The 18,002-nt window shown below is 36.5% G+C and overlaps 1 protein-coding gene across 1 annotated transcript in view; it reads right to left on the bottom strand.

The window, feature by feature from the left end:
- Positions 1-13,658, bottom strand: part of LOC134744084 (chitotriosidase-1) — a 68,938-nt gene extending 55,280 nt beyond the window's left edge. Inside the window, exons 1-3 of the mRNA XM_063677758.1 lie at positions 13,450-13,658; positions 9,767-10,004; positions 3,162-3,341 (exon numbers count right to left, since the gene is read on the bottom strand). Coding sequence (XP_063533828.1) covers positions 3,162-3,306 — 145 coding nt within the window. The 5' untranslated portion in view covers positions 3,307-3,341; positions 9,767-10,004; positions 13,450-13,658. The remainder of the gene's footprint in view (positions 1-3,161; positions 3,342-9,766; positions 10,005-13,449) is intronic.
- Positions 13,659-18,002: the final 4,344 nt, after the last annotated feature.

Here is an 18,002-nt window from a genome sequence, read left to right as displayed (position 1 = left end):
TGTGACCAACAAACGTACGGTTATCTGAAGGTACTCTACTGAATGAGGTCACATTAGAATAGAATGGAAAACAAATTATTCAGCTACAACACAAAACGTTGATGATTAATAAAACATGTATAAAAAAGAATTGTTCATTCTGAGTTATAATATATGCACTAAAAAGGCGGACCAGGCTTAGAAAATGCGACACAACAGAAAAATGTACTGCCGAAATAATTTTTAGCTTTTAAGATTTTTATTATTGTATGTATGTCAGTTTGTAAGGTATGTATCTTAGGTATGTGCCTTAGTTGCCTGATAATAAATTATATTTAATTTAATTTATTTCTAGACTACTACTCGTGAACGCTCTTGTCGATTTTCGCTAATAAAATCGTTACAAGACGAATGTAAGATACGAGAAACGATTTTAAAGTGCTGTGTGTTTTGGCTAAGTATTTAAAATAAAAATATTTTTGTTCTAGTGCATTTTAAGGTAAAATCTGTATTTATTATCCAAGGCATGATTTACTTATTTTCTGCAAATTTGGCAATATTTACTCCTAGTTTGGAAATAAATAATGTTTTTAAGTAAGCGCTTTTTTATTTCAGTCTGACTACTGTACTGTCTGACTAGTGACTACTGTACGCTGTCTGGTGTGAGTCAGGGCAGTACTACAGGGCCCACTCTTTTTCTCCTCATGATAAACGACTTGCCCGACACAATCAGTGCTGCTAAGTGTCTTCTTTTCGCCGATGACCTGAAGCTGTTCCTAGGTATTCGTAGTATTAGCGACAGTGCAGCGATGCAAGCTGATATTGATGCTGCTGCCAAGTGGAGTGAGAGAAATCGACTTCCCTTTAACGTGAAAAAGTGTAAGGCGATAACTTTCTCGCGTAAGCGTTCTGATCTCCAAACTGGGTACAGTTAGGCGGGTTCCTCGTTGGAAAAAGTTAGTGAAATCCGAGACCTAGGTTTAATATTAGACAAAAAATTCGACTTCCATTCGCATATCACTCGTATTAGCAAGCAGGCCAGTAAAACCTTAGGATTTGTAAAGAGAATATCCAAGCAGTTTCACGTTGGAGTGGCTAAGATTCTCTTTAACGCATACGTGCGCAGCAAGTTGGAGTATGGTGCGGTTGTCTGGGATCCGTATAAGGCGAAGTATTCCCCAATGCTTGAAAGAATACAACGAAAATTTGCACGCTGGTTGTATAAAAAAGCCTATGGATATTACCCGTACCTCTACCCTTCCATCTTTGTCTCGGGGATGGTTGGGCTAGACACGCTCGAATTAAGGCGGAAGTTGTTGCTCCTGGTGCACTATCTCTCAATCGTTCATCACCAAGTTGTTAGCCCAGAGGTGTTAGAGAGGATAGGGTTGTTAGTGCCTAGGAGGGTACCGCGGGATGTAGACGGGGCGGTCGCACCGCGTCGCCGGCCGTGTGTGTTGCTGCGGCCGGCCGCTCGCACGTGTTACGCGAGGCACGCACCTACCACGCGTGCTTTATCATTGCTCCATTTAATGCTCACTCAGTATGTAGACGCTGACATGTTCGCCGATCGTTTAGCACATTTGTGCAGAACTGCTAGGAAATTTTTGAATTTTTATAATTTTAATTGACTGTCATGACATTTTATTTTGTATGTTGTATATTTTATTGACATTGTTTAATATTATACCCGATTTTTTTTTGTTTCCTAGCGTGTAAGTAAATTTGAAATTAGAATTTGTTTTGACATTTTTATGCGCATGTTTTTATAAGTATTTATGTTGAGGTTAGTTTTAATTAGTTTCCATGTTCATACTCATATCTGTACTCCTAGCATGTAAGTGAATTAGTTTTAAGCTGTAAACTTACATTGTTTCCAATAAATAAATAATAATGTACTGTAATTTTTTATTTGTCTGCTTTGGTTTTAGACTTTGTTGCTGTTGTACGAGTAGATTTGTTTTGATTAAACATAGCAGATTAATGTTTACGTTTAACTCAGAAACCGATTTAGAAGCACCAATCAACTTTAATCACATAATGTATGTAAATATGTTGTTTTTGTTTAGCTCATTTTAGAATAAAATCACGTGTGACGAATTCGATTCTTAATTATTTATTTATTTATTAAGTGTTTTTCTAGCTAAGAAAACCTTTTCGTTAATTATAATCTAGGCTTGTAGTCGGCCGAATATCTAAGAAAAATTGGCTTTGTTTTGTTCCGTAGGTACATTTATTTTTACTTCGGTTTCAGTTCTCATTGCCAACTTTCATTAATTTCTAGTAAATTTAAATAATTATGACGTTATATATTCATAAAAGCGCAACAAGCCTTAATTAGTTTGTCTTCATCTGTCATTTTGACATATATTTGTAAGAAAAGGATAAATTAACTAATTACAATACATACAAAGTTTAATGAATCCTTATTCATATCCAGTAAATCTTTTAGCATATAAGGTATCTACTTATTACCTTTATTGATCTTTGTTCAAGAACAGCATATGACAATATTTTATAACTATTTATAATATATGATATTTACATATGAAAACTGAAGATTGCTGGCAGCTATCAAAGACAGGTACCTAAAAGGTTAAGTTCAGTCAACAGCAGAAACTAGCTAAGTGAATGCGGCCATAAAAACGGTCTGCACATATTTTTTTGTTGCTTAACAAAATTGGTTAGGTAAATAAGGATACTTATGACAACACAGTCCGTTTATCACAGGCGTTTTCTAACCTACCATAAATCATTCTACGGCAGCCTGAAGTTATTCTTATCATCTCAGGTAGGGTATGGTAGAATATAAGGTCTGACGGGCGCGGCGAAAGGCAGACATCTTCTTAAACTATTGGACACCAAAGAACCAGCCATCTGGTGTATGCCTGTCCGTCTACCACAGGCGTCTAACTTAACTTTCAACAGCAGCACGAAGTTTTTCTTGTATTCCACTCCCTTGGGGTACTCCCAGTCTACGTCTAAACCAGTCTAAGGCTAGTGAAACTAACCGTGCTCTTACGTCCAAACCGTCTAAGTTGCGGTTCCTCAGGTAGAGTATAACGAAGTAGAACGTCTGACGGGCGTAGCAGTAGGCAAAAATCTTCTTAAGCTTCTGGTCACTGAAGGACTAGCCACCTGGTGTTTGTCTGTTCGTCTATAACAGGCATTCTCCAACCTACCTTTCAACAGCAGCACGAAGTTCTTCTTATCATCTCCTCCCTTGGGGTACTCCCAGTCCACGTCCAAACCGTCGAAGTTGCGGTCCCTTAGGTAGGGTATGGCGGAGTAGATGAAGGTCTGGCGAGCGTAGCGGGAGGCAGACATCTCCTTGAACTTCTGGGTGCCGAAGGACCAGCCACCTGGAAAAAATAATTGATTTTAATTTGATCCGAATCATCATTATGAGATAATTAAGCATAATCTATTATTGAAGTTTGCACTTAGATCTATATAAATTAAGCTCAAGAGGTTTGTACAATACAGAGACCTCACAGCGCCTGTTGTGACACAATGCATTGTAATATTTATAATAATAAGGAAGTTATGACGAAATTGATGATGACAAATAGCACTATTTATTTTCTGCGCCCTTGCGGTAGGTATGGAATGGTATGGAAAACACAATATTTTTTTAACCTAAAACATTTACTGTGCTTAGTAATTTGTCCAGGTTTTTCAGCAGTCTTTAGGGATAGCTGCAATTTTTTTTTACAATTTAGCCAAAAATTTACCTAATTGTATTTATTTGATAGTGTACCTACTGGACAACTGCATCATCAGCTACATAACCTCCAACGAAAAATGTTTAACGTTCAATCAATATCACGTCAAGAAAAAATAGGGAATTTACGCCATTTTCTGATACAAATGATACTAAAAGGTCAATTTAATTTACATTCACATTGTAACACATTGCGATAACAATCACGTACAAATTATATATACATTTATATTGAACACAAATAAATATTATAGGACAATCCTACACAAATCAAAATAGTCCCACGGTAAGCTCAATAAGGCTTGTGTTGTGGATACATAAATAAATACTTGTTATAATTATGAAGAAAAAATTCTTAACTCAGCAACAAATATTCCTGATAGACACATATTTATTTGTTACGGGGGATTCGAACCCAGGACCTCCAGTCCAATAAAAACAATATGTGCATGACTTTATTGCCCATACATTAAGGTATCGGTTCTCAGCTCAACGAGGGAGAGGAGTGTTAGGGTCGGCAACGCGCGTGTAATATCTCCGGTGTTGCAGGCGTCCATAGGCTACGGTAACTGCTAACCATCAGGCGGGCCGTATGCTTGATTGCCACCGACGTGGTATAAAAAAAAAGGTAGTGTGTACATATTTTTGGCACTTTTCTTTGCCGATATTTAACACCTTGACTATGGGTACTAAGATTAAAAAACCACTTAAAAGATAAACAATTTATACATCGAATACTATTTGAAACCAATACCTTTCAACACGTCCAATAGAATCTTTCTTAACGCCCAAGGTAACCAAACATACCAATCGTTTTCTCCACAAAGCAAACAATTATAAAGTGATGTGAAACAAAAAATATCGATGTCGACACTCGCAACAGATTTCGCAAAGCGAATAATTGGCGGTTACGCCACGGCTCTAGTTAGGGAAACGGGTGTGGTTTTTATCCACATTCCCGTGAAAATAGGTGAAAATGTCGACGATTGTGCCTTGCGTGGGAAAAGCTTGGTGGCTTGGTCGCATAATATGAGATAGTGGTGTATTATGATCTATCGATATCGTTGGTTTCACGAACAACGTACGAATAAAAATTTGCTTAATTATTGTGGGTATTATATTAGTATCAATACTAAGTAGAAATAATAGAGAAACGCAATGTAATCAATATGTTGCATCAGACTACAGTTCGTTTGTGGGCCATTTTATTTGAAGTTGTGCTAGAAGCTGCAAAATTTCATGGACACATTATGAATGGAACTCATAAAGTGGCTATGCATTTTTGCGGCTGGGCATACGCTACACTTTTTTCAATGAGGAATGTTTTTTTTCTACTCATAAACTCACGAGCCCTTTCGATCCTACTAAGAGAAAAAAGTTGTGCCTTATATGCTATGCGGAAGTATTTATTTATATATTAGCCGAAGTAAAGTCCTTTGTATTGCATATAACTTCGTTTATGATGTAATACGCACAAAAAACAACTAAGTAGCAGAAAATATATAAAAAAGTAGCAATAAAATGAAATTATGTACGTTACGTCACAGTTCTTAGATAATGATTTAAAATCATCGGAACTTTAATTGGTTGTTTTTACATTATTATAGTTAATTGGTCAAATCGCACGCAAACGGAAGAAATATTACTTAACAACGGAACTAACGTCCATACGATTTAATTTTTAAATACAATGAATAATAAAATTATCAGTGTTTTCAATTGATTATCATTGATTTAATCAATTGCATGACTACATGCGTGTTTCTCTAGCTCGACTTTGCGGGTTTTTTAAGTTACAGTTACGTTAATACTCCTTTGTAACTTAACCGAACAATCTCTTTGGTGGAACTCATAATCCGATCACTACAATGCATAATAGTTTTTTATTGATATTTTGTATCTCTATATAACCGCGTGCTAACGGTTTAAGTAACATATCTAACTGTTTTACTCGTTACTTAATCAGCAATATGAAAAACTAGCTTCTGCGGCTTCGTCTGCATGGAAGGATAATGATGATGATTGATAAAAATTAATATTATATATGGGCTATATGGCCTTCCCCGGTACTCAAACTATCTCCGTGTCAATTTTCATCTGAATCGGTTCAGCGGTTTAAGTATAAATAGGTTACAGACAGACAGACAGAGTTACTTTCGCATTTTTAATATAGCATTGTATATATTTATAGATTTTACTAGGAGCTTTATCGGCCAAAGCAAAAACAAAGTATTGTCATTAAATTTCAACACATAAATTGTTACTGCAAAAACATAACCTAGAATTTTTACCTTTTAATTTTTATCGACACTTCCAAAAATATCGATAGATGGGTAAATTTTTTTCCAAACTCTTATATTTATTTTTCCAAGAGCGTCGCTGGTTGTCCGTAGCTATTGGCTTACTTAACAGCATTATGCAAAGTTTGAGAATGGGACGGGTTAGCATAGATTACCTAGGAACTAGGTTAGTATATGGATAAAAAAAAACATAATGACAAACTAGGTAGTACGACGTTAAGAATACCTAGTAACTGTCCGCGCGCCAATTCCGTGCATTCGGAGGTCGAGGAAGTGGGAGGGTGTGCGCCGCGCCCGTACGTACAAAATGACACCACTCTGTCATGACGCCCAACATTCCTAACATTCCCCAGCCGTGCACGGAATTCGCGCGCGGACAGTATATAAGCGCACTGGTGATGCACAAATAAAGGCGATTGCGGCGTGACATTGCTGCCGCAAATGTCAAAAATTCAGACGTCAACATTAATTTTGACATTTCCGGCAGCAATGTCGCGGCGCAATACTGCAGCAGTAGGTACCTAACGCTGGTACAGTCTGAATCCAAACAGTACCTTAATAATAAATATAGAATGTATTAGATAGGTAGGTAGGTGAGGTATATTTGTGAAAATTTCAAGCAAAAATGAATATTTACGAACATATTTGTTTTGAATATTCCTTTGAATTCCTATTCTCGAATTCAAATGTGAGAATATGATATGCTAAAAAAGCAAGTCGAAAACAAGGTCGGATTCACCGGATTTGCATATAAAGCGGATCTTTGTATGGAACCCTTAGCACGATCTTCACACACTTGACCAACTGGCGTAACGAGAAACCGCCCCGGGCTAGCATGGTACACAGATATACACGGTGGCTAAAAAATAAGTGCATTCCCGCTGCCAGGGAGGTTTTAAGATTATACTGAGCCACTTTTACTATGGACCAACCCCCAAATCGCAAAAAAAAATTGGCTGTTTCATACATTTTGGCTGATCCATTTTCTATGGGAGGGTAATTTTATTTTTCATTTCGTGGTTGGTCCCATAGTAAAAGTTGCTCAGTATAATCCCATAACCTACTTAGCAACAAGAATGGACTTATTTTTTAGCCACCCCTTATACATTTCTAATACTATATACTGATGCTTAATAGCCCATAAGTTCCAATTTGGTAACGACCAATTGTTTTAAGTAACCCGTAGATAATGCTCTTGACTCATAATGCAACACGCATCTTCTGTAACACACTGTTATTAATGTTGTATGGTTGGTTGTTATCTATAAAATATAATAAAAAATGAAGCCTTCTCCAAGATGTTTAAAATATTCTGGAACAGCGTAGTAATTTGTGTTAATAAATTTATTTATTTGGGGCATCAACAGCAATACAAAAAGTAATACATAGCATAGTGAATGGAAAACATAGCCTATAACAGATTTCCACAAAAGTAAAACCAAAGATAGATATAACTCCGTAATAGATGGATACAGTCTAAGGAAAAAACGTGCCTCGAAAATCACGAAAATTTGATTCTCGATCAGAGGGCGCCACTAGTTTTGGCCTAGTCTCGTATAGAGGACGTTGACGGTTTCGTTTGTTATTTATAATTTTAACGCATATCAATGAAAGAACATGGGTCAAAATCATATAAAAATAATTAATGCAAATAAAAAAATCATTTATCCATATTTAAATACATTTTAACGTATTTTTATAAATCTTCATTTTTAGTTTTAAAGTATGTCGATAGATGGCAGTGAATTTACAGCGGTTACAAAATTTACTATGACAGTACCGCTCTATCTAATTATGTCCTTATTGGTACAACTAACATGCAATAACAGTGGAAACAAAAGATTGCAAAAAAAGAAGGGAGTAAAATAGTAGATTGTTAACCAAGGGACGAAAGGCACTCATTTCTGCCGAGGTATTTTGGCGCTCGAATGCAGTGAGAGCGCCAATAGTCCGAGGCAGAAATGATGCCTTTCACCCGAGTTAAACACTCTACTTTTCATTTCGAATACGAGGAAAGTAAAATGCATGTATTTTTTTTAAAACATGACTAAGTATACATTTTTATAGTATTTCTTGAGGGTACTTTCAATTAACAATTCAGACAAAAGTATCGTTATTTATGGAATGGAGAGTCAAATATCAAAATGAAAAATTTATTACAAATCCATTTAAACTCAAATTTCAATTGCGTATCGTAAAAAAATTAAAAAAGTCGTACTTCGAACGTAAAATGCTCTAGTGCAGACACGTATCATTTTCTGCGCACCTTTTAGAACAACAATGACCCTCTTTCAGAGCATGAGAAATGAAAAAGCATTTTATTCAAAGTAGATATGGCTCGCATAACGTGTGTGTGTGTTTTGTTTAGTTTATAGAATAGAATTAGATGAGTTGAATAGAATTTAGAAACTTTAAGATAAAATAAATATTACACATAAAATAACTTTTTGTTTACAAACAACCCGCTCCCTGCTATTATCATGCAATCTACGCTATTGTTTAAAATTCCAACGAACTGAGCGTGAGCGTGAGAATAGTTTGTAATCCCCAAATTGTTTCAGTACTTTTAACAAATAATACAAATAACATTAAGTAGGATAATAAAATTTTAAGGAATGTGTTTTGCAGAGTATCAACGAGAAGATACGATTGACATGAGTACGTGGAATTTGCATTTGTGTAGTCTATCTAGAGATATATCCGTAACAATGCCGAAATACCTTCTGAAAACTTGCTGGAAATTTTCAGGAGCGGTGGATGCGGCATGCGATATTCGTGGATTTTCGAGAATTCAACATGCAAGCATTTAATCCAACGATGGTTTTAAATAACTGGAATATTTAACAAATAATTATACACACATGATGTGTACAGTATTTACTATCCGACTTCGCGTTATGAAGTGTTGAGATTGAAGGGGATTTTACATACCTACAAATGTGACGTTCTCAATCAAAAGGTACCACGTTGACATTGTTTATTGTTTCATTTCAACTATGGTTACTCATAGAGTACTTCTGAATGTATGAATATCTTTGCCGCTTATTATAAAGACGAAATTTACTTCTTTATACGAATAATAAATAAATAAATAAATAAATAAATATGATTATAGGACATTCTTACACAAATTGACTAAGTCCCACGGTAAGCTCAAGAAGGCTTGTGTTGTGGGTACTCTGACAACGATATATATATAATACTTATACAAATACTTATACATACATACTCGTAGAAACGTCCATGACTCAGGAACAAATATCTGTGCTCCTCATCACACAAATAAATGCCCTTACCGGGATTCGAACCCAGGACCATCGGCTTCGCAGGCAGGGTCACTACCCACTAGGCCAGACCGGACGTCAGACGAATAACTTGTCAGAGCGTCCTTATGGGAAGCGACAATGAGGTACCTTTTTACAAATACAAATACAAATAGTTTATTATCATAAAAGTTGTTTACATGTGTATCGATATATCCGTCAGACTCCAAACTAGGCTGAGCCTGTATCTTGGAAGTCTGCGAGAGCGATTGACAATTATGTCCACGTTATTAATGTTATTATACATATCTTAATACTAAAAGTAATTACTACAATACAAGCTAAAGAATACAGAAACTAAACTAAAATACAGAAACTAAACTAAAGTTTTACTTGGAAACGACACAAATGTATATCGTCGTCACTTACCAACAACACAAGCTTTATTCCTGTAATATTATTTATTTACTAATTAAATAAATAGTTATTCAAAAACTTACCAATAGCCAAAAGAGTTTTTAACTTCGGATTAGCCTTCTTCAGCGCATTGATTCTGTCATACAATCCAGTCTTTCCGTCCTTCGTCTCATCGTTGGACTCGAAGGAGCTGAGCTTGCCCTTCTTGAGCCAGCCGAAGGCGAATATGATGTGGGTGCAGAGGTCCGGTTGGATGTCTTCGGGGGTGAACTTGCCGAGTTTGGTTCGGTATTGGGACCAGTTGGTGTAGTAGCAGACGATCTGGGGGAGAAAAATAATTTTAAAGATAATGTTACTATAACACTTCCGCGTTGCGAACACATAACGTTACACACATATAATGTTACTAAGTGAACAGTTTGATGACTTGGATTATAATAAATTATAGTATTAGTTAAGAGTCACACGAACGCCGCGACCATACAATCAAAGTAACACTCATTTTCAAACGACATGCCAAAATTTCAGCATGTAACTTTGATTTGATTGTTTGGGAGCGGCTTTTTGGCGGCGGGTTCGTGAAACTTACATTGAAATTATATCATTATAGACATTGTCTTCTTGGGGCGTCGCAACATTGGTATATCTAGGCACTTATACCTAAACAAAATAAATAAATACCATTATGCAGCTTTTATATGTCTGCCGTATACCTAAGATGCTTAAATTTTAATTGTAGACGAGATATGAAGATATAGTTCTTCTCAAAATACGCGCGGAATACAATATATACGGCTCACTTTCTTAAAGCCTCCGGCAACGTGACGCTTTGGACTCTTATTATCACGAACAAGAGACGAAACGGTATTTTTTTTACAAGCTTTTTATTAACTTGCAATGTACCTATGTATGTAATATGTATGTAACATGTTTGTAAGAGTCAAATTTTGCAAGTTAAATTTGACCCAGTTTCCGGTTTCCGATGAAGCCGAAAATTTGCATACATACGTAAGTTGGGTGACAATGCAATATTATGGCACCATCGAGCTGATCTGATGATGGAGACAGGAGGTGGTCATAGGAACTTTGTGATAAAACAACGCAACCAAATTGTGTTTGGGGTTTTTAGAATTGTCTCGATGAAAATTAGTTGCCTGTGGAAAGAAAAGTACAGTCAGCGATAAAAGCTTGTACCAAAAATTAAATTTTTGCCATAAACTTATTTTTTGTATCCGCATATGTAAGAGGAAATAAATTTTTCGCCTATATTATTTACGCGTGGTAATTGCTAAATTCAGGGCCGACCGTAGCTCAAAACACCAGGCATTATAGCGTTGTTGACCTATTCCTTATTGATATAAATAAGCACTGGTTGGATAATTTTATTAGACAAGGTTTTTTAATCAAAAGTAGTTTAGCAATAAAACTTATATATAATAATAACAAGTTCATGATTGTAGGTAAGCCAGACCGGTTCTGACTTATTTACCGATTATGTACATTCCGCATACATTAGTTTGATTATAATATCGATTTAAATGACATGCTAATGCATGGTTGATAAAATAAGCACATAAGGATATATTTAATTAGATCATTCGTCAAAATAAATGGTCAGCAGAAATAAATTTTAAATTATAACGAATTGCATCATTTTGTTTGAATTGTCTATAAATATCATGAAATGGATTCAACACATTAGAATGACAGTTTCCACATAACTGACATTTGTACGAGTATAAAAGTAGTTTTATCTAAAGTGTGTGGACATAAGGGGGTTGTCACGACCTGTCATTTACTCAAGTCATATAGGTCCTCGTGGGCACTCAAGTGTACTTTACGAAACACACACGAAACACACACGAAACACATTATAGTGCAGATCAAAAGAATAGTAGTGTAAAAAAATAACTTGCACTATTTCAACCACAATTTAAATACTAAGCTAGTCTCCAAACAATTAACACCAACCTATCAATGTCTACCATTATTCAACACAAGTGAAATTCGGAATGACATTTCCCTCTTAAAGCATTGTTGTTTTACCACTCTCAAAAAACAACAAGTTAGCCAAAAGTACACTTAACGAGTTTAAACATAAAGCTCTTGAAAACTGCAAACGCTTAAACAAAATACACGTTGAAGGCTAACAACTCTACGCTCAAAAAGCTCCATAACACATCCGCGTTGCATTTTGCTAAAACACCAACTTACCGTATCAACTCTCTAAAGCATGTACCACTCTAATTGCTTCAGCTTTAGGTTCATTATCTAGCGGTAAGAAGCTAGTTGATGGCAAAGGTAAGTTGGCATCATGGTCCTTGTAAGGCAATGGTCTTTTCCTGGCAAGTTCGCAGCAAGACCACTTTCCTAAATGCGTTTACCGGAACAGCGTGATTCCGCGTATCCTGTCGTTTTCTAGCTAATAGCCCTCTAATAGATGTTGGAAAAGTATTACAATCTGCGATAACGATTAATAAAATGTGAGCAAAACTACAGCACTTTGTATCTTTGAGAGTTCGTTGGAAATACACGTCTTGAAATAAAACTATGAGAACGGATTATATCGCGTATATTTAATATATAATACATCCCTAACGCCACACACACACACACACATACATCCTGAACGCTGTAAAGGGTTCGAAACGTCGGGATGTATTATAAATTCAATATACGCGATATAATCCTTTTTCATAGTTTTATTTCATAAGTAACTGTCGCGGTAACCGAAGACAATATTAAATACACGTCTTGTTTTGGAGACAAGTTTGAAGTTTATAAGTTCAATCAAAGACGAAACGGGTTTTGCTGTTCTGGTAACTTAACAAGCATTTTTGTTGTAAGTGTTTTATTTATGATAAATTATGAAATCGAAAGAAATGGAACGAGGTGGCATACTTAAAGTGTGGCTTATGCCTAAGCATCCATTATGCCTTACCATCACTAACTGCTTAATAGGTACAATTAGTGATGGTGATCAGAAGCTGATAATGTTATTTAATGAAGACTTAGCTTTCGCATTCGAGATCATAGAATAGAATAGTATAGAATAGAATTTTGGGACCCGGGTATGTCCTTAAACTACGTCCAAAAGAGAGGTATGGGCACTGTGAATGACATCTCGCTTTGTGTGGTAGGGCACAGGACAGCGGATGTCATTCCAGATTTAGAGCAGAGCCCATGTGGGGAGGTACCTCCACCTTACAGAAAACCGCAGCCAAATAACACTAGACCCTACTAATAGTGTTGTGTTCCTGCCGGTGAGTAAGGTTGCCAGAGCTCGAGGGAGAGGAGTGTTAGGGTCGGCAATGCGCATGTAACTCCTCTGGAGTTGCAGGCGTACATAGGCTACGGAGACTGCTTAACATCAGGCGGGCCGTATGCTTGTTTGCCACCGACGTAGTATAAAAAAAAAATTCGTTAGCACACACAAATAGAAAAATTATACAAAACACAGAAACATAAAAACGAAAAAGTGCCACAAAATGGTCTCACCTCAGCATGGCATCATCTGGTCGGAGGACCTATCCTCATTTCATTTGACCACTTTATTTATTATTAAAGTTCACCTTTAGTATATTCATCCTTGTCCTTTTGATCGACGGTAGCGACAGAATTATCTACAGAAGCCGACGACTTACTGCTAGCTACGCTCGGTCGGCCTCGGATCTTAAGCCGGTTTAAACTTGCAGAATATTACTTGCTCGGAGAACCTATTCCTAAAATTTGGCCCAATGTCGCACTCGACTTATAAATAAGTTACCTTGTAGCCATCCTTGTCCTTATGGTCGTCGGTGGCGACAGAATTGTCGATAGCAGCCGACGACTTCCGACTGGCTATACTCGGGCGACCTCGGATCTTAGGCCGGTTCACACTAGCGGATATCACTTGGTCGGAAGACCGAGACACGCTGCTCGATACTGAGGTGCTGGTGCTGACTTTGGTCGGTTTTCGGAGTCTTCGGCGGACGGCTGTAGAAAAAAAGGAATTGTGAGAAATGCGTAGCTTTTTATTTAGTTACTACAAGTCATGGATTGATTACCAAGTGCCTAATAACTCTATGTCACACATAGAGTCACTTGAATCATTTGGTTTATACAAAGTGGCTGCAGTGACTCAATCATTTAGCCATTGAGATAATACTGATAATACCATAGATTGAAAACAATATCAGAGGTTTAAAAGGGTTTTGCCTGAAAACCTGGCTTTCAGTTACAGGATTATTAAATCTCTACCGTTCATCCAATTTGCATTTTTTGCGTCCAATTGCGCCAATTTCAATTTCGACAAAGGAATAAATCCGTCCATAATGGCCGGTACTCAAATAACGATCTATTTACATATTCAACGATTTTATAAAAGTTTCCTACCGAAAGTGTGAATATTTTTTTTTTTTCAAAAATCAGAAAATAATTGAAGAGTAAAAGGAATTGAAGACCGTAGGAGAGCTAAGTGATTGCCACTGATTCGTACTAAACGCTGGAGCTTTATCATGCAAACGGCTAAGGAGTGGAATTTACTCCCTGCAAATCTATTCCCAGTCCACTATAACATGGATCTTTTTAAATCGAGGGTGAATAGACATCTTTTAGGTAAGCATGTTCCATCCTAGACTGCATCGGCACTTACCATCAGGTGAGATTGCGGTAAAATGCCTACCTTTTTCTAAAAAACAAGTGGTCAAGTGTAAAAATATGAGTGCATATATTATAACTTACTCAAAAATATGTCCCATAGTTCTTAATTCGCTGGCATAAGAGCTATGAGACATATTTTTGAGTATGATGTGTGCATCCATTTTACACTTGACTGTACCTAAATCAATTCACAATTTTATTGTTTATAATGATCATTAATCGGCTTCTTCGTCGCATTACGAGGACCAAATCGATGAATCTATTTTTAATTAAAGAACTGTTTTATAACGCGCCATTAAAACACAATCATTTGGTGGCGCATTTCAATCGATTTTTATTCCACCCCAGTAACCATTCCATTCTTCCAACCATTGGCAATTCAATACTTTTGTGCAGTCAGCAAAACTATTAGATTAGCACCCCTGCATACATTGTTATATGGATTTTACATTTTTACTAGGGTTCCGTACCCAAAGGGTAAAAACGGGACCCTATTACTAAGACTCCGCTGTCTGTCTGTCTGTCTATCTGTCCGTCTGTTACCAGGCTGTATCTCATGAACCGTGATAGCTAGACAGTCGAAAGATTCACAGATGATGTTTTCTTTTGCCGCTATAACAACAAATACTAAACACAGAATAAAATAAATATTTAAGGGGGCTCCCATACAAAAAAACTTGATTTTTTTGCCGTTTTTGCGTAATGGTACGGAAGCCTTCGTGCACGAGTCAGACTCGCACTTGGCCGGTTTTTATATAAAATGCTTAAATCTATGTAGGGGTGACACATAATATAATTTAATGTGTATTTTTTTATGTAAAACGTGAGTTACGTAAAAGAAATGTCTTTAAAAACCCGTAGCGGTCGGATCAAATCTAAGTAATGAAGTCCGACTCACGCTTGACTGCAGATTTCTAATAGGTTTTTCTGTCTTCTATAGGTAAAGAACTAATTTGTCTATTTTTTTCAAAACTTTAGTCCCAGTAGTTTCGGAGATAAAGGAGGGGGGGGGGGGGAATGGTCATTGTTTTGCTATTTTCTTAAGTAACTTCTAACCTATTTATTTTAAAATAACAAAAAAAAAAATTTGAGATTCTCAAAATGAGCTCTTTCATTTGATACAACACGTAGTTTGAAAAACTTCATTTTTTAATTTTCTCATTTACCCCCCAAAAGTGCTCCCCCTGTTTAAAATTCATTTGTTTACGTTACATGTCCGTCTTTGGGTCATAAACTTACATATGTATACAAAATTTCAACTGAATTGGTACAGTAGTTTAGGATAAAATAGGCTGTGACAGACGAACAGACAGACAGACTGACGCACGAGTGATCCTAGGGTTCCGTTTTTTTTCCTTATGAGGTAAGGAACCCTAAAAATAAAATAAGACCTGCAAAAGCTCCGACATCAACATTAAGTGCCAGCAAGTGAGCAAGGACAATCGATACTTGGCATGTCTGATGTGATTACATTTACTTACATTTCATTACTACGTGCCTTCAGACAAAGACTACATCACATATGCTAAACTAAGAAGGGACTGAAAATAAAAAAAATACTTTTTCCCTTCTCATGCTCGTAAAGTTCGACTTTGTCGTGCGTAGACGACATAAAATTGCTTATTATGTTCTAAAGCATAAAGTAATATCATCTATCTACCCTTCTACCCTTATTGACTTAACAATAAACTCCAAAATCTGCCATACAAACTGCCAGCCCTGCCGGGGCGCGCCCGAGCGGCGCGCTCCCGACCGGCGTGCCCCGCGCCCCCGACACAACCGAGTACAATTTACTTTAGTCTTGAATAAATACGGTAAAATAACCTAAAATATTGGATATTTTTATATATTTTACTCACACTCGAAGTGAAAAGCAGCGATAAATGTCCATTTTTATCCTCGACTATAATGGTCCTCGCTGCGCTCGAACCAATAAATTGCCTCAGATAAAAATGGATTGCTTTATGCCCTTCTTGTACAATCTACTATAGAATGGATCTTAGGTAAACTGGCCCTTTTACCGAAATTAGTACCTAGATGGCAATAAAAATATACTCCCATTTTTAGAGTTCCGTAGTCACCTAGGGAACTCTTATAGTTTTGCCATGTCCGTCTGTTTCCGTCTGCGGCTTTGTTCTGTGTTCATTAGTGCTAGAAAGCTAAAATTTGACATGGATATATAAATAAAAATCATGCCGAAAAAGTCGTAAAATAAAAACAAGAAATAATTGTTTTTAGTAAAGTCGGGATGATGTTGTTTTCGTCGATGGATAAATCTTGTAGCACTGTTAGTACATAGATATATAACCTTTTGTATTTCATTTTTTTATTTCCAAACTCGCTATACCTATTTGCAATAAACAACGGTAGGTAATGAGCTAATATACTAACTACCCGAATAATAGATGTTTAAAAAAATATTCAAAATCAAGCACAACATTCTCGCGAAAGAGCAATTCCCAGGCACTATTTTCCAATCTGTTCCGAGTAATAAAATTCCCTGCACATTTAGAATTCAAGTGCTCATGAGGGGCGCTTAGTAAATGATAGGTTGCATCTCCCAAACGAAAATCAACCCAAATTTCATTCGTATAAAACACAAATTCACGGTGTAATAGTTTGTAGATGTTTTTGAAAACGCGAATGGGAAAAATTGTTTTAACTTTCATTTATGTTATAAGATACGTTGGAGACTTTGTATGTATTTGATATGTCTCCATTGAGAATAGGCAGTTTATGTTCCATAAAACGCTTTAAGGGATTCTTTATTTTACAGTCGAGCTTAGTGTAAGCATAAGGGGACAACTTCGGGGTTTTTGTCTTTCACTTGGTATTTGGTTATTTTTCTTTAAATACCTCCGTTTATAATTTTTGAAGTTTTATTGATATGCTTCACAGTTTTAGAAAGAAAATCCATTAACTCCTAACAAAATAATACCTTAGCATTTTAGTTTTTAATCTGTGACTGACATGTTGCTGTTCTATTTAGGTATATCTCGGTTTATACTATTTATACATTTTTTTATGTATGTCTTAGTATTTTCTTATATATAGGTATATGTATGATTATTTACTGTAATTGTGTGTATGAAAATAGACTTCATAACGTTTTTGCAACACCTACTCTTTTTGATTAAATGCTTTGTGTCCGCTATCCAAAGGTTGACTGGAACAGATCGATCTTTAGCGATAAGACCGCTTGTTGTCTGCCTCTATCTTTAAGCTGAACCTTTTTACGTGTTTTTTACCGAAATGTGCCAATAAAGAGTATTCTATCTATCTACATTTATTTAGATTGCTAAAGGGAATCGAAAAATACGGGTTAAGGGTATGACCGCATTTATCGAGCTTTCTTATTTCATACTTAAGGCCGTTCCCTGAGCCAGAAGGCGAAAAATCTCCTTATATGATCATATTTTTATGTTGAGATGGTTTGGACACGTGGAAAGAATGAGTGAAAGAAGGCTAACAAGGAAAGTGTATAAGGGAGAGGTAGAAACGGGAGTTGGAAGGGGCAGACCTCGGCGGACTTTCTCTGATCAGATCGGGGAAATCCTGAAGAAAGGCCAGGTCAAGAGCACCCTAAACCGGCGAGCGTGTATGAGAAATGTTATGAAAGTGAAGGAAGCGAAAGAGGTATGTCAGGATCGTAGCAAGTGGAAATCCGTGGTCTCTGCC

Source organism: Cydia strobilella, chromosome 9, assembly GCF_947568885.1.
Source record: "Cydia strobilella chromosome 9, ilCydStro3.1, whole genome shotgun sequence".
NCBI lineage: Eukaryota > Metazoa > Arthropoda > Insecta > Lepidoptera > Tortricidae > Cydia > Cydia strobilella.
Note: the sequence above shows the minus strand (reverse complement) of the source record. Positions and strands in the feature narration are given on the sequence as shown.